The sequence below is a fragment of the Juglans regia genome, chromosome 7 (assembly GCF_001411555.2).
Source record: "Juglans regia cultivar Chandler chromosome 7, Walnut 2.0, whole genome shotgun sequence".
Classification (NCBI taxonomy): domain Eukaryota; kingdom Viridiplantae; phylum Streptophyta; class Magnoliopsida; order Fagales; family Juglandaceae; genus Juglans; species Juglans regia.
In genome coordinates this window covers 21,220,423-21,244,189 of record NC_049907.1, presented here as the reverse complement: position 1 = coordinate 21,244,189, position 23,767 = coordinate 21,220,423, and the positions used below count along the sequence as shown (strand labels likewise).

Genomic DNA, 23,767 nt, shown 5'->3' with positions numbered 1-23,767 from the left:
AAATTTACATTTTAAAAAAACCGGACCGGACCGGACCGGAAACCGGTAAAACCGGAAGTACCGGTTTAGGAGGGTAACCGGTGCGTAATCGGTTTTGGAAAATACAAAACCGGTACATACCGGTTCGGTCTTAGATTTTGTCCAAAACCGGACCGGACCGGACCGGTTACACCCCTAGTTCTTATCCAGATTCTTTGTGGGGGAGGCAATACTGGCTCACTTAACATATCTCATCTATTATTTGTCGATTATACCCTAATCTTATGTGAGGCCAGCCATGATCAAATTTGAGCTTTGAGGCACTCCTTTTATGCTTTGAAGCTGCTTCGGGGTTGAAGGTGAACTTGGCTAAATAAAAAATAGTCTTAGTAGGGGATGTTCCGAATGTGGAGAGAATGGCTAACATTTTGGAATGCAAGATATCTTAACTGCCGATGAAATATTTGGGCCTTCCTTTGGGTGCCGTGTTAAAAAAGAAACCTATTTGGGATGACAATAATAGTGTATACACACACGCACAAGTATTTCTATAACTATAATTGCTAATAGAACATGAGACTCAAAATATCAGCTCTAAGAACCTGGATGGTCCAATGTGTTGTTCATGTCAATTTATTGTAAGCACAGTGAAATAAACAAAGGCAATACCCTTACCAACTCAAGAAGAAAATGTGAATCCTGAGAGTATAACTCATGTGAAAGACAGTGAAGAGCTCTCCCTAGGCGAGCATGCTGCTTCTTCAACATGCTACTATCAATGCTAGAAAGACTTGGATCCAGACCAAATTCATCCTGCCTGATAGATTCAATGACCAGGGATGCATTCTTATGATCATCAAGTTCAGACAAACGTTGTGTGGGACCATGGCCAATTCCATCAAAAACTTCTAATCCAGCAACTGATTGACAAACTCCAGTACATTGTTCTTTATGCCCATCTGCCACAGCAGATACATTTGTATTTACTTCAGAAGTGGAAGGCTTGTCCAACACATCTTGCATAGTTTTTGAGCTGATGCTTTTCTCAGGTGCAACAACGTTCAAGCATAAAGTTTCATGTGGGTACAAATCACTAGCATCAGTGGTACAAAATGCATGGTAATCATCAATCCACTCTACAATACCAAGAGAAAGTCCTACTTCATGAAGCATGAGACGCTGCTCTGTTTGGTTGCATTCAGACAAAATGGCTGAAGCAGCATCTTTGATAAGAGATCGCATTCCCGAAAGTAATATATCAGCAGCAAAACCACGAAACTCTGGGGGTAAATAGCCAAGACAGTCAAGAACAAATCTGGATATAACAGGCACTGCTTTATTCATTTTTTCAAAATTTATGAGTAATTCATTACTCAAGTTACTAGTAGCAGTTTCAACAACCATTCTCCGTCTTGTGTATCCTTGCATCAGAGAGTTTTGAGCCTCGTTTACTTCCATATTCTCCAATAAAGTCTTCATAATAACTTCAAATGCATGGCGTGTATGACACTTTAAAAGAGACGTGGGAACATATTTTTCACCCCCAACTAAAGAGAACAGAGATAAAAGCTGCACTGCTGTTTGTAAAGGGGATCTTTCAAGTGCAGCTTCCAAGAATGAATCCACAGTAGCTGAATGATCCAAGCGGATAACCTTTCCTTCTTTAGTCACTAAACATAATAACTTCTGCGTGTTGACTTCATTCAACAACAATGTTACAAGAGGACCAAGCGAGGGAGCAAATATCAGGTCCCAATGTGTCCATAAGTTTAAATCTGACAACAACGGTGCCCTACATAAAAGTTCAATAGCATCCTTGGATGTAACAGAATTAAGGGCTCCAGCATTTTGGCTGATGTCAATTTTCACCTCGGTGGTTTCCACTAGATCATTTTCATGATGGGCTAGCGAGTCTCCATCATGACTCATTCCAAATAATGTTACAGAAAATAGGACAGCTTTTGAGATTACATTGCTCTTATGCTTCCCCACAATATCTAGAAAATCAGCAACAGAACCTTTTTCAGAAATTTTGAAACCAATCAATGGGAATTGCCTCATTAGCAGTGAAGAAATCATCTGTTTGGTAACTTTTTTTTCTCCCCATAAGCCATTCAAAGCTTGTGCTAGTAAAACAACCAATTGATTCTGGAGCATGCAAACCTCCAAAGGAGAATTTTCATACACATCACCTATTAAGAAATTGTGCATCTGATCAGGTAGCAGAGAGGCATGTTTTTCAAGGAACATTAAAAAATCCCCATAACCAAGGGACTTGAACGTCTTGGCACAAAATTGTTCTGCCAGCCAAAACTCACAGTTATAAAGCTTCCTCAAGAGGATGATTCTTCTTTCAAGGAGTGGTATGCCATAACTGTTGACGTCATTGAGGTCAAAATACGTTGCCACTTTTCTGATAATGTCTTGAACAGAAACACCTGTGAAGTAATAACACATAATAATAATGTGTAACAAGTGAATGGGGGATAATACTAGGAATGCTTGGGAATTGAGGTAAGGGAACCCCGAAATTTCACAAAATGTTGAAGTATTCCCAAATTCACTTAACGAGTAAATAATACCAAATTATGGTCACCCAGAAAAATGAAAATAGGCTTTTTTGATCGTGGATATCGAAGTTCAACATAATCTTCCTAAAACTTCAATGCATGTATATACATTAGTGGTATGGTGACAAGAGTCTAATGACCTGAATTCTATGCCTTTCAATAAAATTCAAAATACAAGATAATGAAAAATTAGTGCTTTAACGATCTAAGGAACACTCAAACCACATCTGGGTTATGACTATGTTTTATATTAATAAAATGAATCAAATAAATTCAAATAGAATACAATACAAAGTCAGATATAGAAGGGATTCAGAGGGGTTGAAAATAAAGTTTGGGTCAAGAAGATGGGGAGGTATAGAGTGTGCCGGAATGCTTCCAATGATATTATTAAAAGCGGCCCATTTTATTACATTGTAAGCAATGAAATTTTCACTTTGTGAATTTTTGTGACCTAGTAAATGTTACAATTTGAAGCTCCTTGGAATCATTGTAAAAGCAAGAATTTCTCGTTCCCAGGCAACATGGGATCTCATTCACTACTCTCATATACTCAATCTAGGTATTGCAAGCATAGTTTAAAGGATCCTAATATTTAACTCCTGTTTTTCAGGCAACAATTTTGAAAAAATTGTTAATTTTGGGTGCATTTACAGTCCATTTAGCAATTAAAAAAATTAGCACCCCCCCCCCCAAAAAAAAAATAAATAAATAAATAAAATAAAAGACATAATTAGAAAATGATGAAAATGGGGACCATAGTCGAACCATTATACAAAAAAAGTCCATTTTTAAGAGCAAGCACTACTCACTGTGTATAAGCTCCACTTCATTCTCAGCAATGACTGGTGCATCCTTAACACTGGGATCAACATCTGTGATCTCATGTTCAGAAGATTTTTCGATAAATCTGTTTGTTAATTCCTTCTCACTTGCAGCTTCGTGTGTATCATATATGATGTCCCACATTCCAGATTTGATAGATGAGATCTGAAATATGGAAAATACAGCGTAACCATAAATGGGATCTCATATGGAAGCATCTAGGGTCATAATATGCGATGTTATATAAAGTATTGAGCATCACATAGGTGAGTCAGTAAATGTATGCCAACAAAGAGCAATGCAAAATGAGGAGATCCCAACAAACAGAGGATAAATTAAGTTACAGCACCTATTCCATCTGGAGAAGTCAAACAATTAATACAGATGTCATTAACAACGCACACTCTTGTATATGTCCCATATACTTGGGCTTATGCCTAATATTATGATTAATAAAATTTTGTTTACTAATCAAAAAAAGTATACAAGTCATAGACAATAAAACATGGCCACTTACAAGCAATCAAGTTTATGGGCAGAGCAACCTAAAGCTTATGAAAGGCTGTAAAGATGCAAAGTTTGATGGGGCTTGGGGAGTTTGGTGCTAGAAAGAGGTGCATCAATCTCAAGGGGTGGAGTTGTGGAAGCATATAAGAAAAGGGTGGAGGGTTTTCTCTAGACACACTCAACTTGAGATGGGTGATGGGTCCAGAATCACATTTTAGCATGACTTATGCTGTGGAGATAGGATACTAAAGAAAGCCTTTCCAGAAATGTATGGGATCGCAGGTACAAAAAGCCTTAGTAACTGATCTTTTGGAAATTTCTAGTTGCTCTATTCAATGGTATGTCAATTTTTTTAGAACAGCACAAGATTAGGAAGTTGATGCCTTTTTCAGAGTTTTCTGATCTTTGTACTCTATAAGAGTGAGAATTGCAGATGGAGATAAATGCCCTTTGGTGCCCTTATAACAAAGGGAAGTTCTCTGTTTGTTCATTTTATCAGGTCCTCACTATCCAAGAAACTAACCCATTTTCTTAGAAAAATATTTGGAAGATAATGGCGCCTCTGAAAGGTTCCTTTTTTGGATAAATTGCTTCCTTAGGGATGATTTTTACGTAAGAGAACCTAGGGAAATGCTGGGTCATTATGGTGGAACTAGTGTTGTATGTGCAAAAATAACGGGAAAACCATAGATCATCTACCACAACACTGCGAGGTAGCCAGAACCCTATGGAATGATTTATTTGATAGAAAGGGATTAGTAGGGGTGACGCCTAGAAAATTAGTTGACTTTCTAGCTAACTGAAGAGGCGTACATGGCAATCTACAAACTGGAGCAATATGTAAGACAACTCCCATTTTTCTGTGTGGTGCATTTGGAGGGAAATGAAAGATAGAAATTTCAAAGATTATGAGTGGATATTGGATGAGCTTAAAGTAAACTTTAATACTTTGTTCCTGTAGGCAAGTGCCATAGATTTTGACAGACTAAGTGTTCATGATTTCCTTATAGCGGTTGTTGATCTTCTTAGGTGTATTTTTTGTATACGTCCGTGTGCAATGGCTACCTAATGCTTTCATCAATAAAATTCTTGATTACTTATCAAAAACAATATGGTTGAATTGTGGTAACTTGTTAGTGGAAAAAACAATGGGTCAGCTGGTGCACTTTTGGGTGGAATCGAAGGCTTTTGTCAAAAACATGGCGGTCTTCCTTAAAAATTGTGGAGAGGAGTAGAAGGGTTTAGAGATTTGTAGTGATGGGTCGTAGTGGTATAGAATGGCTGATGGCTACGGTGGAAGCAGTATTATAGGCAGGGAGAAATTTGGATTTCACAAAACACTTGCGCGAAGGAAACAGAACATTTATGACTCAACGATGCTCCAACAAGCATGGTAGGTTTCTAACGATCACCGAATACGGTGGAGGAGGCCGGCGGAGTGTTGTAGTCATTCCTGAAGGGTATGAAGGTCTAGGTTGGCAAAAATTTGTTGCGGAATTACGCAGAGCTGGGGATATGCTTTTTGCTGATGGGTCAAAGAAGGAAAACCTAAAGAAGAATGAGAACATCAACTTGGAGGTGAATCATAAAGACCCAAGTATATCCACGGTGGCAAGGCGATCATATGCGGCAACTCTGAAGACCGGTCATGCTTCGGGGGTTCATAGTAAGGGGATTGATGAAAGTAGTTTGCAGATCATGCCTCAGAACCAGCTTGTCGTGATACATAATTCTTTAAAGGAGATGGAAATGCAACTTGTCGAATTGAAGGCAGCGATAGCTTTTTTGTCTACGGAAATAGACCTGTTTTCAGCTGGAGGCAACAAGGTTGTCAGGAACAAGACTAAGATAGGCCCAAATCCTTTAAACTCATATAAAGGAAAACAGAAAATCGGATTCGGCCATATTCCTATACCCAGATCCAGAAGAGTATGGCGGGTCAAAAGGAAGTCTAGGTTATTTGAAGTGGGTTCTATGTTGGGTATTGGCGTAGAGACATCTGCAATGGAATGTCATTCGCCTCAGGTGACTTCTGTACCCAAAGAAACTATGGCTCCCTCGTCGGAGTTGTAGGAAAATGGTGTCATACCATTGGTGAAGGGATCCGTTGAAGTTGCACATAAAGGGTCACCAGAGGTGAAGGAACTTGATGTCATACCATTGGAGCGAACCAATGGAGTTGCTGAGGAGGTACGGGATTTGAATATGGATTTGGCATTGGTGCCTTGTGTAAAGGAATGCCTAGAGTCGGGAGTGCAGTTGAATACTGTGGCTCGCCTGGTCTCTCTTCCTCCAATAGCGGATTGGATTCTGCCTAAAGTTAACGAGATTCAGCAGTTCATGGAAATTTCACATGAAGGATGTGAAGACCAATTTAAAGAACTAATTACTGCAATCGAGGCAAGCTTCATGCTTGAAACCAAATCAAGTTTCAAGAAAAGCAGGGAATTACAGCGTCTTTTTTCGGCAATCAACTACGACGCTAAGGGTGGTAGCTCAACTAGAGGGAAGTCTAAAGGGAGAGCATTGTGAAGATGAGCAAACAAGGGGTTGGGGGTGGATTTTCTGGGTAGAGTTTTAGTTCTACGGGAAGAAAGGGGTTGGGGTCGGGCTTGGTGTATTTTGGGTTGTTTTTCACGGGCTTCTTGGGTTATTAGGGGTTTTCTATTATGGGTAAAGTGTTCTCTTGTATACATTCAGTGTACTTGGTTACTCCTTTTGATATATATAATATTTTTACTTATAAAAAAAAAAAAAAACCTTTCAAAAACAAAAGGTCTACAAGACCATGCAACTAGAGTCATTAGTGGAAACCAAACACTTATGCATGCTTAGGTGTATATTCTGTTTATGACGAGTATACATGGGCTATGCCTAATGCTTTCATCAATAAAATTCTTGATTACTTATCAAAAACAAAAGTTTTACAAGACCATGCAACTAAGTCACTAGAGGAAACCAAACACGTCTGCATGCGAATAATTAAGGCCACTAGGGTATATAAAGTGTGGTTTCCTTCTAGTGAAACAACCCCAACTATTGAGGTCAATCGTTTTTCAAAGTCATGAGAATTTTGATAGACCTCAAATGATTTAGAAATAAAAAACTCAACAATCTAACTTACACTTTTTTAAATAAATAAAGTAGATGTGATACCCCATACAGATTGGTAAGTGTAGGTGGTGTATGGGGTCCCACATTGCTTGAGAGGGAAAAATTCTCGCTCTTTATAATGATTCCAATGGGACTCCAATTATACAATTGACTAGTCATTTAGGAGTATGGCCCAGGGCCCCAGATGTGGCTTGGGCCTTCCATTACGGTGTTACAAGAGATGCACTCGTACAGGAGTAATACTACTCATCATCCCAATTCTCATAATCTTCTCATCATCACATGATGTGGCATTAGATGATAGGTTCACAAGTGAAATATAATAAATAGTCTTCAATCATCTAATGTCATATCATGGGATGATGAGAAAAAAGATGATGAATAGATTTTTTCTTTTTCAAATACCATAGACCTAGTCAATGGACTATATATCATGAACCAACTCGTAGGATGTAAACACTCATGGGTAAAGATTAGATGGGGAGAAAAGGTGGCACAAGGAATAGAGTAGCACAAGAAACAGCATGCAAATAAGCAGCTTATAAACACAACACAGGAGTGCAATATTTCGACTCACCGACCAACGTACCAAAGAATTGTAAAAAGCAATTATCTATCTTAAATAATATCATTTTTCTGAATACTGATAAGGAGGCTGTAATAATACCACTTTTAAATGTATGATCTGACAGAATAAGGGTCAAGTACTTAATCTGTCCCTGGGTTTTGCTCTCTTATCTTTCTGTTCCTTTGGTTTTCAATTTTATCATTTTAATCATTAGATTTGAAATTGTTTTAATTAAGACCATCAAATTTCTAACAGAAATCTGACATGACATGCCACGTGTCAGAATTAATAAAAACTCTTAAAATATATAAAACAAGATTAAACAACAAAACAAATTATAGAAAACTGAAAAAAATACTTAAATTAAAAATAAAACAAAAGATTGAAAAATTGAAATAATAAACTGAAAAACAATTTCTTAAAATTAAAAAATTATAAATAATTTTTTTTAAAGAAGCAGCATCCTTGTGTTGGAGGACAGCATGCCTAGATGGCACCTAGGTTAGAAACCCAGGTGCACCGCCTGGGTTACCAACCAAGGCAGCCTGGGTCTGCCAAGGATGGCTGCAGCCAACCCTGGTTTTTGTTTTTTACTTTCAATTTTTTTTTCTATTTTAGGTTTTTAATTGTTTTTTAAGTTTTTATATAATCTTTAAGCTTCTAAAACTTTTTGTCACATGGCATGCCACCTGTCTATACGTGGTAGACACATGGCATGCCAAGCCATATTTTTCCTGATTTCTAAGGGAAATCTGACAAAAGGACTTAATTGAAAAAAAATATCAAATCCGAGGATCAAAATTTATAAAATTTTAAACCAGAGGAACAAAAAGATATGAGTGTAAGACTCAGGAACGGATTAAGTATTTGATCAAGAAATAATTAACAATCTTAAATAAGGAAGTTGTATGAGGAGGAAAGAAAAAGAGAGAAAAGAATTGACAGACAAATACTTGTGTTTTTTTCCTTTTTCTCCAAGAAGAAAGGAGGGAAATATATGTAAAACATAGAAAATGATATATCTTCGATCAAGGCATGTTCCAGCAATAATCTTCACAACGGGAATTTTACCAACAACTAACTAAAGGACTCAAGAAATAATATAGAAAGTACTGCACCAGGGCCTTTATTTTTTTATAGGTAGACAAGATTTTGTTGATCATAAGAATTGGCGAGAGCATGACTTTAATATGTCAAGTAATATTAGAGATAAAGATAGAAATCGACTGCAGTGCACAATCCTGCTTTTATCATCAAAATCAAGCGTCATTTCCCCATATCCAACTAATTCCAGTACCTCAAAGTAGCAAAAGGATGTGAGATAGAATTCCTTCTTCATTATTATTATTTTTATGAAGATATGAAAGATTACACCCTAGAAATGAGTATAGAAGTGGTTTAAAAAACATTGATCTAACAAAATTCCAATTAATTGGTAATACTGAGATTTTATTATCTAGTTAAATTACATTATCAAAGTATGGTGTTAAAACTCAACACGTTTGACTTACTGCAACATTTAGTAATCCAGCACAGGGGAAGGATGAAAACATTGATTCAATTTTCTTCATTCGTTTCTCTTTCCTTTTTCCTGGAGCTTTTTTGTCATAAAATTCAAGCATCCTCTTGAAAACCTGCAAGTATTGTTAAGAAAGTAAGATAAGTTGTACTGATAATCAAGAAAAAGAGACAAAAATCAGGAGACGTCAACTGAGAATTACATGCCATTTTTGTAAGCAAACTAGCAACAATCAAAAAGATCACTCTTGTTTAGAAACATATCCTTAGCACAAGAAATAGATGTAGAGACATGATTATTATAGAAGATGGACAGGCATAGTTTAAAATGAAAGTGCAAATTCTTCAATCTTTTAATTTCCTTTTTCCTTTTCTTGTACTATACAAAAATTGAAAATTAAGGATATAAGAGAAAGGAAAGAGAAACTTAGTTTTTCTCTTAGTTTAAAAAAAATATAGAGAGAGAGAGAGAGAGACTCAATATTCAAACTAAGACTTCCTAGCTGTCGCATATATTCCTAGGTTTCTACAAAGTAAAAACATTACAGTCCAAACACTTCAGAGACCTGATACAATCACAAAAGATATGGCACAGTAAAAAAAAAAAACTGTTCAACTCCATAATACCAGTCTTAATTCATGTAGTATAAGAAGCAAGATTTCTTGGCAAGCGTTTCCTTTTTCTCTTGATTATTTGTCTTTCTGATAATTAAAACTATTGAAATTCCCAGCCAATCCAACTGAGCTAAATCCTGTACTAAAAATCCAAAAGATCATGCAATATATGATATAAAAAAAGGTTTCAAACTTTAGAAGTATTGTGAACTCGTTCCAAAGAATTCCACTTATAAGCATATTCTGAAAAATAAATCATATAAAGCAAAACTAAACTTCAACACTTAGATAAATCATAGGAAGCTGGCGAAAGATGTAAAATATAATCTGTAACAAGAGGATGAACATACCTCAGGCACTGTATGCTCCTGACACGCCTTGTTCCAGGTTGTTATAAACGACCTCATAGAGTTAGTGTTCTTTTTTGATAAGCGTGTCCTCTTAGAGTCATTCACAATCGCAAGATCAGCTTCATTCACATTGCCATCCTCCTCAGTCTTGTAATATTTTACTGCATGAAAATCTATATCTATATTTTGGTCATAACTTCTAACAGTTTGTGTAGAATTGCCAATCCTTTCATCATAAGAAGTACAATCATCACTGTTTTCATCATCTGAGCTTGATGAAATGAATGATCTTTTGTCTCCTCCACATAAATCCGTCTTTTCTGATAAAAATGATTCAATACTTCGTGTAGAATTGGAAGGTTCATTCAGCTGCTTCTTCAGTGATGACAAAGGAGGATGTTTCCTGCATTTCTTATCAGATTCTGATTTCAATGCCTCCACAGATTTTTTTACTGTGGCATTCTCTGAGTACCCCGCTTTTCGAATAGCAGAAATATGCATCCTATGATCATCAATCAATTGAAAAACAATCTTATGTCACTTTGCATGTATAAGAGCGAATGGGCAAATCGGTAGTTATGAGTACAAAGTGCCACTACATTGCATTGGCCCTCAAGGGAGCTAAAATCATGAAATAAAAAAAAATGACACTTTGATCCACTGCCATAGACAAAGTCTAAAGGCAGCATCAAAAAGCATGTTTAACTGGTTTTAAAACCTAGATGTTAACAATCAACATTACAGAAAATAAGACAATAGAGAGGAGATGTAGTCGAAAGTGAATGCAGTATCTATTCAAGTCTTGACTATATAAATGGTGAAAATCTATAAGGATTAATCCAATCAACCAAAGTTTCGAATACTTAACAGGTGAACACAATCAACAAGTACGATGCACAGTAAAAACAAAAAAGCGAATAAAGGAAAAAACTAGTCTTTCCCTCTAAAAAACAAAAAGAAAGAGTGATCTCGTGCAACACAATATCCCTAAGCTGAATTTCAATAGAAATGGCAATACCTTGGGCTAGAGTGATCTCGTGCGCATAGCAATATTGTCAAAAAGAAACAATTGCACAAGCAAATGCAGAATTGGTTGAGTCAATATAAATGATCTATGAGATAAATTGTAAACTTCAAGTACCATAGAAATCTCGCCAAAGATAGAAAATACATCAGTTCATTATGGAAAGTGCATGCATTGTCGTGTGAGTTTTATGTCCATAAATTAACATAGGTCTTCAGCTTCCTAGACATTCTTTTTAATGAAAGTATAATGCTATTTTATTAAAAAGTAGAAATAGAATATCACATACCCCAAGCTCTGAATTCGTATGCCAAGCTTTTCCTTGCTCTCAACCGATTGCTTCTTAGCAATGAAATCCAAAAACTCTTCAGCCCTAATATCTTTATGCTTATGGTGCTTCTTACTCCAATAAAAGAACTTCCAAAGGAAAGAAATTATCTCTCCACTAGTGATTTTAAAGACTTCTGTTACATCAGAGTTCACTGAGAAATAATGCAAGATAAGTGGGTGTCGTAGCAAAGGGCCCAACTCCAGCTCTTCAAACTTCTCTACACCCTCATTCTCGCAGATTGCCACTTCCAAATCATACAATGAAGTAATTCTTCGAACCTCAATAAAGCAATGGATAAATGTATTTATCTACATGACCACACAAAAATATAAAGATTTTATAGATGCTCACTGCATGAAAAATTAAACAAAAATTACGGGAATATACTACCCACCATGTTGAACGTTAAGGAAATGGGGTAAATGAACTGCTTGTAAGTTTTCTCTTGGTTTTCATGGACAGACTCAGAATCAACTAAACTAAGCAGGCCAATTATAAATAGAGTAGTCCTAGAGCTCCCCATAAAAGCAAAAATGAATTTCCCAATAGTTTTTATCTCCCGTATACATGCTCCTTATAGGTTGACTGAAAAAGGGCCTCTCTTTGGGGACAGCAAAATGTGGCTTCTTAGATTTTTTTTATTGATAAACAAAATTTTATTGAACATAAAACAGATAAAGATCCAAGTACACTGGACAAAGGCCCGAGTATACGGGTATATACATTCTTGATCTGAATGTAAATTTGAATCATTTCCTTTTGTGGCCAACTTGGAGAGAGCAATATACGACGCCAACCATATATGATATTTGTCAATTCTACTTTTTCAAAAGCGCTCTCCTTCCGCTGTCTAGTACTTGCTTCTTTGCCTATGCACGTAAAACTCCACACTTCTTTAGGTAAAAGAAAGAAAGCTTAGACAACCCATTCCAGAGAAGCTCAGCCCTCTCTCTAGTTTTTCTCTCCATCTTCTCTCTAGGAAAAAAAAAACCTCAGCCGACCCTCTCCATCAGAGGGGGAGGGAGGAGCTTCCTACGGTCTCCCATCTACTTATTCTCTCCTCCATCACCATAGTTTTAAGTGTTTTCCAATAATCTTTTTTCTTCCACTAGATCGGAAAATATTTGATATATTGCCTTCCGGCCACCGAACCACCACACACACGAGACCATCGTGCCTGATAGTCATCGGACTTTTAGAACCCCATTGAAAGCACTGCTAAACGAACGGCGCGTGGAACACACGTCTCCAAGGCCATATGCTTTTTCCACGAGCCAAAACAAATTATGGCAGCTAGCAGCCACATGCGTTGTACATTTGGAATCGTCACTTCCAAAATTTTCAAACCTAGGTCTATCTTCCGACGAGCCACCATTGCCGATCTGGATTTTTTTCGATTCTCTTTTATTATAGATAAATATGCATGGACTCTCTTTCTCTCAAGAAAGCCATACTTGACACCACCATGATCCATGCTCCAACAAGTTGTCCTATGCTTTTGACCTTAGCCCATCAAATCTTTTTTAACAGAACATATTTTGGTTCAAAGTAGATCAAACTCGATTTGAGAAGAAAAATGCAGAATATATCTATAATAGAAAAATGATGGTGGCTTTGTGTTTTGAGAAATGAAGAAATTTGTTGAGGAAGACTGGGTCACACGGAGAGAAATCCTGCATGCGTGTAGCCACTTCCATCTAAATGATGTGGGGACTTCAGCCGATCGGTTGTAAATATCATTTTTTAAAAATAAATACGTTTTAAACATATAAAAATATTGTATTTTAAAATGATAAATAATATTTACAGTTGTGAGTATGCAAGTGTCGTATAATCATTTTGAAAAAAATGAATAAATATAGAATCTATATGAAAAGAAATTAATTTTTTAATAATAAACTTCACTCTTTTTCAAAACGAGTGCATGACATTTACGCATTTTATAATTGTATGTAACATTCCTCTTTTAAAATAATTGAAAAATACTGAAAAAATAGACGTACCTATAAATTTATATTTTTGGACAATGCTGCAGCTCCTACTGGTTCCCGCTGAAGCTCTAGCATGTCTTTTAATATATTTTTTTTAAATTATTTTTTATATAAAATTTTTTAATACTTTTAAATACTTTCAAAAAATAAAATAAATTTAAAACAACGTCAGAAACACTTCCTTAATATTTTTTTTAAAGCTCCAACGGGAGCTATAACATTATTCTTATATCTTTAATATTCAAGTACCCTCGCCAGGTTTAAAATCTCAGCTACACCCCGATCTAGATTCTAGACCTTATTGTTTATGGATCTTTGTTCTCTTTCTTGCTTTTTTTTTCTTACTTTTTTCTTTTTTTTTTTTTACGGAGTTTTGTTTTCAAAAGTAAAAAACTCCTAACTACGCCAAAGTCCAAACAGTCACGAGGCGAATGATGTTGCACTCAGCTTCTCAGCAAACCAAACAGATCAATTAATATTATAGTTACTACTCGTGATCCTTTCACACCATTCTTATTTTATTTTTTAATTTATTAATTTTATTCTTCTTAAAATAATTAATTTTATTTATTTATTATTCATTCGCCACAGATTTAATAAGAGAAAAAAATTCTAAAAAAAATTATCAATAGTATGGTGCGCCGATGATATTAGAATTTTTCTTAATACTAATGCTCTCGGTATTAAGAAAGTCTAACCTTCGATTGCGCACGACCATTTTCCTCCACTTCCTCAGCAACCAAGCAGGGTTTAACTAGAGGAGAAGAAATATAATATAACTAAATAAAAGAACAAATATGCACCCCCGCGTTACGCACCTTCCCTTCCGTGACAAGAAGGCGATGAAGATTCGGAACCTCCTGCATCGAAAATCCTAAAGAGCTCCACGAGTCGATCTTGAGCATCAACAGCGCTTCCTGAGACACTTTCCACGACGTCACGCTCTCTCCACTCCCAAGAATTTTGAGGCGAGCCTCCACAACGGCGCGTCCCACCTTCTCGAGAAGCTCTTTTGAGTCTTTCCCAGCTTGGGATCTTTCATTGGGTCGGTTCTGGTAAGGGGGCTTATGCCGGCCCCTGCTGCTTACACCTCCGCCTCTGGCGGAGGGCTGTCCGTACATAGGTGGGAGAGAGTAGGAGAGTTGAGAAAAACGAAATAAGAATGAAAGCAGTAGGAGCAGGCTACGGAAAGTCTGACGAGTCTCACCCATCATAGGCAATCCTGGTTTTTGGCGTGTTTTGGATTATCAATTTATTTTAATTCATTTTAATTTATTATTATAATTTTTTTAAATTTTAACATAAAATATAATAAATAATTTAATTTTTTTAAAATCTTAAAATAATAATAATATTAAATAATAATATTTTATCATTTTAAGTTTTAACTCAACTCACTCTAACATTTAAATTCATTCTAAACGTGAATTTGGTTACCAAACTCATCTCAATTCATCTCAATTCATTATTACAATTTTTTTAAATTTCAATATAAAATATAATAAATAATTTAATTTTTTCAAATCTCAAAATAATAATAATATTAAAAAATAATATTCTAACAATATTTTATCATCTCAATTCAATTCAACTCAACTTACTTCAACATTCAAACACAACTTAAATATATTTTCGTACAATTTTTAAAGAAGGTTTCGTACGGTATCGGGACCCACCCACATGATATCTTTATCTTTGTGTCGTTTTTTTTCCGGCTACAGTGGGCGCGGCCCACGGGCATCAAACACGGGAGATTTGAATGTAACGTAGCGTGATTTTTCTTCCTTCTTTCGTGTCGGGGAGTGGTCCTGGTCAGGCGAATGAAGTACGAGGAAATAAAAACACTTTCTTAATCGGTAAATAAAAAAACAAAAAACAAATTTACATGGGGACCATCCTCGAAAGATCTATGTCGGTGTAGATTTTAGTGTTTCTTTAATCTCAAATCTATTTCTATCCATTTTAATTTATTATTATTATTATTTTAAATTTTAATATAAAATATAATAAATAATTTAATTTTTTTAAATTTTAAAACAATATTAATATTAAAAGCTAATATTTTAATAATATTTTATCATCTTAACTCAACTCAATTCAATATCCAAATATATTTGAATTAATTTGTTTTCACAATTCTTATTAATTTATCTCATTTCATCTCATCTAATTATTAGAATTTTTTTAAATTTTCACACAAAATAAAATAAATAATTCAATTTTTTTAAATTTTAAAATAAAATAATATTAAAAAAATATATTCTAACAATATTTTATTCAACTTTTAACTTTAATATCAATTCATCTCATCTCATCTCCAACAACAAACGAAACCTTAAGTTCCGTTATGTTGAGTTAAATTAAGTTGAGTTGATTTTTTTATAAATAGTAATGACTCGAAATAATAGAGTGAGTTTTGTGAAACTCATCTAAGATAAGTTTAGATGTATTTGAATATTAAAATGAGTTTAAATGTATTTATAGAAGTTGAAAAAGATTATAGATTTCAAGTGTAAAAATATATTGAGTTAAAAAAAATTATAGATCCCACGTATAAAGATATTTTGCATTTAGATAAGTTTAGTGATTTAAAAATTAAGTGTTTAGATGTTAGACTCAATTTAAAATTAGACTAAACTAAATTGATTTCAATTTATTTTTACTTCTAAATAGAGCATTCTAGATTACGTTTAGATAATAAAATAATTTCAAATATTCTGTAAGTAAGAATAAAATATAAAATATAATCATAAAATATTAAATAATTATAAATAATAATAATAATAATACGTGAAAAAAATAAATAAATAAATTATAAAAATACTCTACTACCCACACATCCCTTTTACAATCAATTTAGGTCCTTTTCAACGTCCAATCCCATGCAAGTCCAGTAGTAAAGCCTAAATACAAGCGGGAAAGTAGCAAGAGTCGAGACCCTAAATCTTCACTTACTACACCTAACTTTTTACTTTCATGTACCATCTTTAATAGACTTTTGTTAACAGTTTTCATTTTACTCTGTTAAAATACTCTATCCTTTCGGACCAAACTTTTTTTAAACTAAAAAAAAAAAAATTATTAAGATTATGTTTGGATGTTGATCATATAATTTCAGATGATCTGTTAATAATAATGAATAGATTATAAATAATAATAAACTGTTTATAAATAATAGTGAAGTAATCTCAATTTCACTTACCAAACATAGCCTCAGTTTATATGTCTCCTTTGTATGCTTAATTTCAAACGTGAAAATGAATTACCTCTAATCTATTTCTATTTTTCTTATTAAGCTCCATTAATCCGACCTACTTTTGTATGGCTTAGAGTTCGTTTGGTTATGCAGTTCAGATAAGATGAGAATATATATTTTATTAAAAGTTGAATAAAATATTATTATAATATAATTTTTATCTTGAAATTTGAAAATTTTGAACTGTTTACTATATTTTATGTGAGAGTTTGAAAAAATTATAATGATTATATAAGATGAGATGAGATAATTTAATTTTGAGTAACCAGACCAGTTCTTAATTTCATGGGTTTTGAGCTATATTATTGATAGTCTTGACAATATAAGGATTTAGTTTCACAAATCCAACGTATCGGGATAATTGATGATTCTTCTTCCATTATCCCATATAGGCGATCGAGCAGATTGTTCAAAATATATGTATAAATGGGCAAAATAATGAGTCGAATAATATCCACTTGTAAAAAGATTCTATCCCCATTACATATATATATAATAACGGCAATTTCTTCGTTTTGCTATAATCCTAATGATCTACTTTATTTTCTTCCTTCTCTTTTTCTTTACTCTCTTTCTTTCTTTTCTCCTTATGCACAGCTACTCTCTTTTCCAATTTCTTCTCTTTTTTTCTTTTCTTTTCTTCTACGTTTTCTCTTCCTCACCCATCCTCTTGTTCTCCTCTTTCTTACCTCTTTTTCCTTTTCTTCTCTTCTCAGTCTTTTCCTTTTTCTTTTCCTTTTCTTCTTTTGTTGTTTCTTTCCCTCACGCCATCACCTTCTATTTAGAAACTTGTTTGTTTACATGAATGGCTCCTTCGAGTACACCGTTCGGTAGATGTCATATTGATGAATGATTCTCTTGATAATTTCCACATATTTATGTGTAGTGCTGGAGGCATAATCAAAGTTATTACGCTCACAATCACGTCACCTTGATGATGAATGCATGCGTGCACGCTTCTTCATTCGTGTTCATGGCATGACCATATGGCTGAGATTAGCCCACGTGACTAGGGGTGTAATTTCAAACTGGAAAATCGGTCCAGTCTGGACCGGGACCGAACCGGTTCTTCTAATATAAAAGTCGGCCGGTTCCGATCCGGTTCCGATTTTAAAAATTTCCAGCCAGGACCGAACCAGTTAATTAAAAATATATATAAAAAAATAATATTTGTATTATTGTATATATAAGTTTTATTCAAAATATTTTTTATATATATTAATAATTAATATATATATATATAAGTTTTATATATTATGTATAATTATAAATTTTTATGTGAAATTTTTATATATAATTATATACATGAAATAATATCATATATGAAATAATTTCTTATTATAATTTCTAAATTATTACATAAAATGTTAATACTAAATCACTAAAAGTTTATAACTAATACTAATAGTCTAATATAGACTAATGACTATAGTTATACTTATAATTAATACTACAAGTTTTTACTAAAAGTTTATAACTAATACTAATATTAAATATATAGTTTATAACTAATACTAATATATAACTTATAACTTATAACTTATAACTATACCAATAGTCTAATATTAATATCATTATATAGTCTAATATATTATTTAGCTATACTAACATATAAGTTTATAACTAATAGTTATAGACTATTTAACTATTTAACTAATACTAATAATCTAATATAAACTATAGATTATACTTATACTAATATATAACTATACTAATAGGCTAATATTAATACTATTATATAGTCTAATATATTATATAACTAATAATCTATACTAATATACAAGTCTATAACTATTTAACTAATAGTCTAATACTAATATTATAATACAAACTATAACTAGTACTAATATTATATCACTATACTAATATGCTAATATTAATATTATTATATAGTCTAATATATTATATAGCTATACTAATATATAAGTCTATAACTATTTAAATAATATTAATAGTTTAATATAGACTATAGTTATAGTTATACTAATATAGTTATACTAAATCCCTATAACTAGTACTAATATATAACTATACTAATATGCTAATATTAATATTATTATATAGTCTAATATATTATATAGCTATACTAATATATAAGTCTATAACTATTTAACTAATATTAATAGTTTAATATAGACTATAGTTATAGTTATATTAATATAGTTTTACTAAATCACCATAACTATTAGTCTAATACTAATATATAACTATACTAGTAGGCTAATATTAATACTACTAGACTATGGTATATTAAATGTATTACAAATATATATATATATATATTATATAGTCTATTATATAAAATATTTGACTATAGTATATTAAATGTATTTCAAATATATATAGTTAATAGTTATATTAAATCACTATAATCAGTGAATCACTATAGTCTATAGTCTATTAAATATATTACAAATATATTAAAAATTTAATTATCATTTAAAAAAAAACACATTGAAAAGATTCAATTAAATTTTAATTAAATAGTAAAGGGCCAACCAAACGGACCAACGGTGCGATTTTAATTTATTTGAAAAGTAAAAACTGAAAACCCTAAAATTGAAACTCATCTCTTCGTGAACTCAGCATTCAGCGGCGCAGCGTCTTCGTCTTCAACTCTTCGTCTCTCTCGTCTCTCACTTCTCACTCACTCTGCTCTCGCCTCTCGCAGCAAGCTCTCTTCGTCTCACAGAGTTCTGAGTTCTCACTCACTCTGCTCTCGCCTCTCACAGCAAGCGCTCGGTGGCTCACTCTTTCGCAGTCGCAGCTCTCTCTCTCCGTCTCTCACTCTCTCGTCTCTCACACTCAACTCTCCCGTCTCTCAACACTCTCGTTGCTCTCAATCTCTCTTCTCTCAACTCTCTCGGCCCGTCTCAGTCTCTCTGCCTAGCAATAGCCTACTATGATTTTTGTGATTGGATTTTGTGATATTAGAGTTTTTGTGATTAGGTTTTGTGATTTTGGAATTTTTGTGAATCTTGATTGCCGATTGGGTTGATAGGATTTTGTGATATTAGGGTTCTTTTTTTAATCCGAAATTTATTAGTGTTTGACAGTTTGTTATTGCCGATGGGGTTGTTGTTGGTTGTGGCCTAGGCTTTGTCGTTGAATTGGTCTAATGTCCATTCTCCTGTAATGAAATGAACCATTCTACTCAAACCTTAATTAGGTTGATCAGTAAAGGGCAGTCCATGTATGTGTGGTATTTAATGTTAACACCAGGTAACTTACAATCATTCATTGCGAGTAAGCTTTTCTAAATATGATCAACAATTAATGTTTATTTTTGTTACTACAGAATCAAATATGGATCCTTAAAATGAAACAGAAACACACGACAATATTCAACCTACAATGGAAAGGAGTCAAAAGACTGTGGAATCAATGGCGACTAATGATCCGCTTTCTCCCAAATCCAATGTAAGTAAGCCATCTATTGGTAGGAAAAGATCAGTAGTTTGGGATTACTTTACAAAGATTCGTACTGAGGATAAGTCGAAACCTAGGGCTTCATGTAACCTTTGTGGGATGACTTATGCTTGTGATCCTAATATAAATGACACAAAATCAATGTTGGGGCACTTGGAAAAAATATGATCAATCAATTGCAAGAATTAGAGGAGTTGTGAAGTATGTAAAATCATCTCCACAAAGGTGGAACACATTTAAGCAATGTTGTGACAGTGAAGACATTACTTGTAAAAGTGGTGTATACTTAAATGTAACAACCCATTGGAACTCCACTTATATGATATTGGATATGGCTGAAAGTTTCAAAAAGCATTTCAACGGCTAGAGGATGAAGATCCGGGATATATTAAAAGTGTTGGGGAGGACGATAGTGATGATGATGATGGTGTTAGTGAGTTGGGTAAGGAGCGCAATCCAAGTTAGGGCCTCCAACCATGGATGATTGGGATAAGAGTAGGTTGTTTGTAAAATTTTTGAAACTTTTTTACGATGCAACCTTGTGTTTCTCGGGGACCAATTATGTCACTTAAAATAGTTTTTTATTTGAGCTAGCAACAATTCAAGCTGCAATTAATTTGGAGTGTGTGGAAGAGCCTCATAATTTGAGGACAATGACATTTAGTATGAAATCTAAATGTGAGAAATATTGGGAAAATATTGAAAAAATGAATCTTTTGTTGTATGTTGGGTTGGTTTTTGATCATCGGTATAAAATGTGTGGTCTAACATATATTTTTGAAGGAATATATGAGGATAATAGTTCAAAAGTTCTTATGTTGGTGGATCGGGTTCAAGATGCCTTGACTCGTTTATATGATAGTTATTGTGAAAATGATGAAAGTAATATTGGGGCATAAGATCAAACTATAAGCCAATCAAGTGAGAGATGGGCTAGTAGTACAAGTTCAACTGCTGGGATAGGTCAAGGTGATTTCAGATCATTAATCCATGCACAAATTAAGAAGCGTTTGGAGTCGGATAACTCTTTGGCGACTAAATCTGAATTGGAGAGATATTTATTTGAAAAATGTGAAGAAGATGATGTGAAATTTGACTTGTTGACTTGGTGGAAGGTCAACTCCATTAGATACCGCGTGCTTTCAAGAGTTGTGCGGGATGTTCTTGCAGTTCCGATATCTACAGTGGCCTCTGAGTCAGCTTTTAGCACAACAGGTCGAGTACTTGATCCTTTCCGCAATAGCATATCTCCACTTATGGTAGAAAACTCTTATTTGTACACAAAATTGGCTTTATTCTCTTGCCCCGATTAACATTCGTACTTTAATAGATGATTTTGAGGAGTTTGAAAAAATTGATACAGATATGTGGCATCATTCACATTTTATTTAACTATATCTAAAGTGTAAATCATATTAGTAATTTGTTTTAATTATTATACTTATTTTTTTCCCTTTTATGTAGAGCTCATGGATGACCTAGGGAGTTCTTCAAGACCTACTTCTTTGGCTGGAGATAATTAAATTTAAGGTAGGTAAACTTGTATAACATATTTTCTTAATTTTTTTTATTTAATGTAATTACTAACTTTTTATTAGAATTAATTGATTGATTTATTTTCATACAATTGCATGGATTGTTGAAGGGACTATTGGAGTTGGTGGCTTGGTGCATAGCTATTGAAGTTTTTTGTTAGATGTTCTAAGTTATTGTAATTTAGACTTGTAATTTGTTTGATTTTTAGACTTGTAATTCAGACTTTTAGGTGTTTGGACTTGTAATTTTTTAGACTTGTAATTTGGACTTTTGGACTCGTAATTTGTTAGACTTTTGGACTTTTAATTTAGACTTTTGAACTTATTTTATTCCATAGGCTCATAAGCTTGTTGATGTCCATTCTTGAATTTCTTGTGACTGTTTTAAAAAATATGTGTAAGTACTAAGTTATTTCCTTTAACTGCAAGAATTTATTGTAGATAAGGCAGTTTATTGCAGATTCTTTTTGCCCAGTTTTTGTAGTAGTTTTATTTATAACTTTGTAAAATAGTTTTTTGTTTTTACCATTTTTTTCCAGTTTTTTAGTAAAGCAGCTTTTTGGAAAACGGTTTTTACTAAAACAGATTTTAATTAATCAGATTTTTTGTAGTAAAATAGATTTTTTATAGTAAAACAGATTTTTTATTGAAGTAGTTTTTAGTAAAGCAGATTTTTTTAGTAAAAATTAAAACAGATTTTTTTTTAATAAAAGTATAAAACAGATTTTTTTAAATCAGTTTTTTTTTTAAACAAATTTTTAATGACAAATTGTAAAATTTACAATTTAAAAAAATCAAAAAATCGGACCGGACCGGATCGGAAACCGGTAAAACCAGAAGTACCGGTTTATGAGGGTAATCGGTGCGTAATCGGTTTTGAAAACTACAAAACCGGTACATACCAGTTCGGTCTTAGATTTTGTCCAAAATCGGACCGGTTACACCCCTACACGTGACAATACTAGGTTGTTGGCTTTTTCACTACCCACCCTCGACCCGTTACACGTGTGTGTACTTGTGACAATGTTGTCGATAGCCCTCGATCTTAACGTAATAAATTATTGAATTCGTGGGTCTTTTTCTTAGAGATAAGTTTCTTGTACGTGGATAAATAATGAGTATAATTTCATTTAAGGATTATAATTTTGGAGGGGTTATTTTAAGTTGGAATAAATAGTTCAATTAGATTTTTTTTTAGGAACGTCATTAACACACTACAACACAATTTGTCTTTTGTGACAGAAGAAACCGTTACCAAAAGTTACCAAAACGTCATTAAAGATATTTGGTGACGGTTTAAAACTGTCACCACGACCGTCACCTAATGTGCGTCACAGAAAATAATTGGTGATGGTTTACTATTGAACCGTCACTAAAAATATTTTTAGTGATGGTTAGAAGTGTTTCGTTTGGTTTAAAATTCGAATGTTTCCTTCTTTTGTGATGGTTGAGATTTGTCACAGAAAGTAACGTTCGGACGTCCAATTGAATGTTCGAATGGCAACCTGACTGATTGGCGTTCAAATGATAGCAGTTGAAGTTCGTTGATTGTAGTTCGAACGTATCATATTTACGTTTGAACGTTTCTGCGTCTGAACATCAATTACAATCAACGTTCAAATTTTCATTCGAACGTTAACGGACCAATGTTCAAAGATAACGGGTTTAACGTTCAGACATTATTTCGAATGTTAACGAAGAAGCGTTCGAATGCAAGTGGTACGTTCGGAAGTTTGTTCGAACTTTAATCGTTTAATCATTTGAACGTTTTGTTCGTTTGTGGGTGAGTACGTTCGAACGTTGAGGCCTACGTTCCAATGTTACTATATAATTTTATTTTATGTATTCACGTTCGATTGTTGGTTCACATTTTGGTTCGAATGTGAACCAATGTTCGAAAGTTTTTAATTTAGATTCGAACGTACAGATCAGAAATACTAATTTGATAAAATTTAAAAACATACAAATTGTATCATATTACACACCATCAATTAACAACTAACAATGTCTTATAAAATTTCAAAATTAGATATTAAAATTAGTTATATACCCTGATAAAATTTAGTTCTTCTTTTTTTTCTCGCCCATTGCGATTCTGTTGCAACGACATAGCATGCTCCATTTGCACCATCATCTCCCACGACTCTTGCTCTTG

The 23,767-nt window shown here is 33.5% G+C and overlaps 1 protein-coding gene across 2 annotated transcripts; it reads right to left on the bottom strand.

Moving 5' to 3' along the window:
• Positions 1-499: 499 nt before the first annotated feature.
• Positions 500-14,610, bottom strand: LOC109003428 (protein NO VEIN-like). Of its 2 annotated transcripts, XM_035692071.1 has the most exons (7): positions 14,211-14,610; positions 11,360-11,709; positions 10,047-10,548; positions 9,075-9,197; positions 3,362-3,539; positions 2,298-2,417; positions 500-2,171 (listed from the first exon to the last, which is right to left on the bottom strand). In XM_035692071.1, the coding sequence occupies exons 1-7, from the start codon at positions 14,604-14,606 to the stop codon at positions 613-615; spliced, it is 3,228 nt and encodes a 1,075-aa protein (XP_035547964.1). In that variant the 5' UTR covers positions 14,607-14,610; the 3' UTR covers positions 500-612. The 2 variants fall into 2 exon arrangements, with proteins under 2 accessions (XP_035547964.1, XP_035547963.1); XM_035692070.1 differs by having other exon boundaries at positions 500-2,417; positions 14,211-14,584.
• Between the last annotated feature and the right edge of the window lie 9,157 nt (positions 14,611-23,767).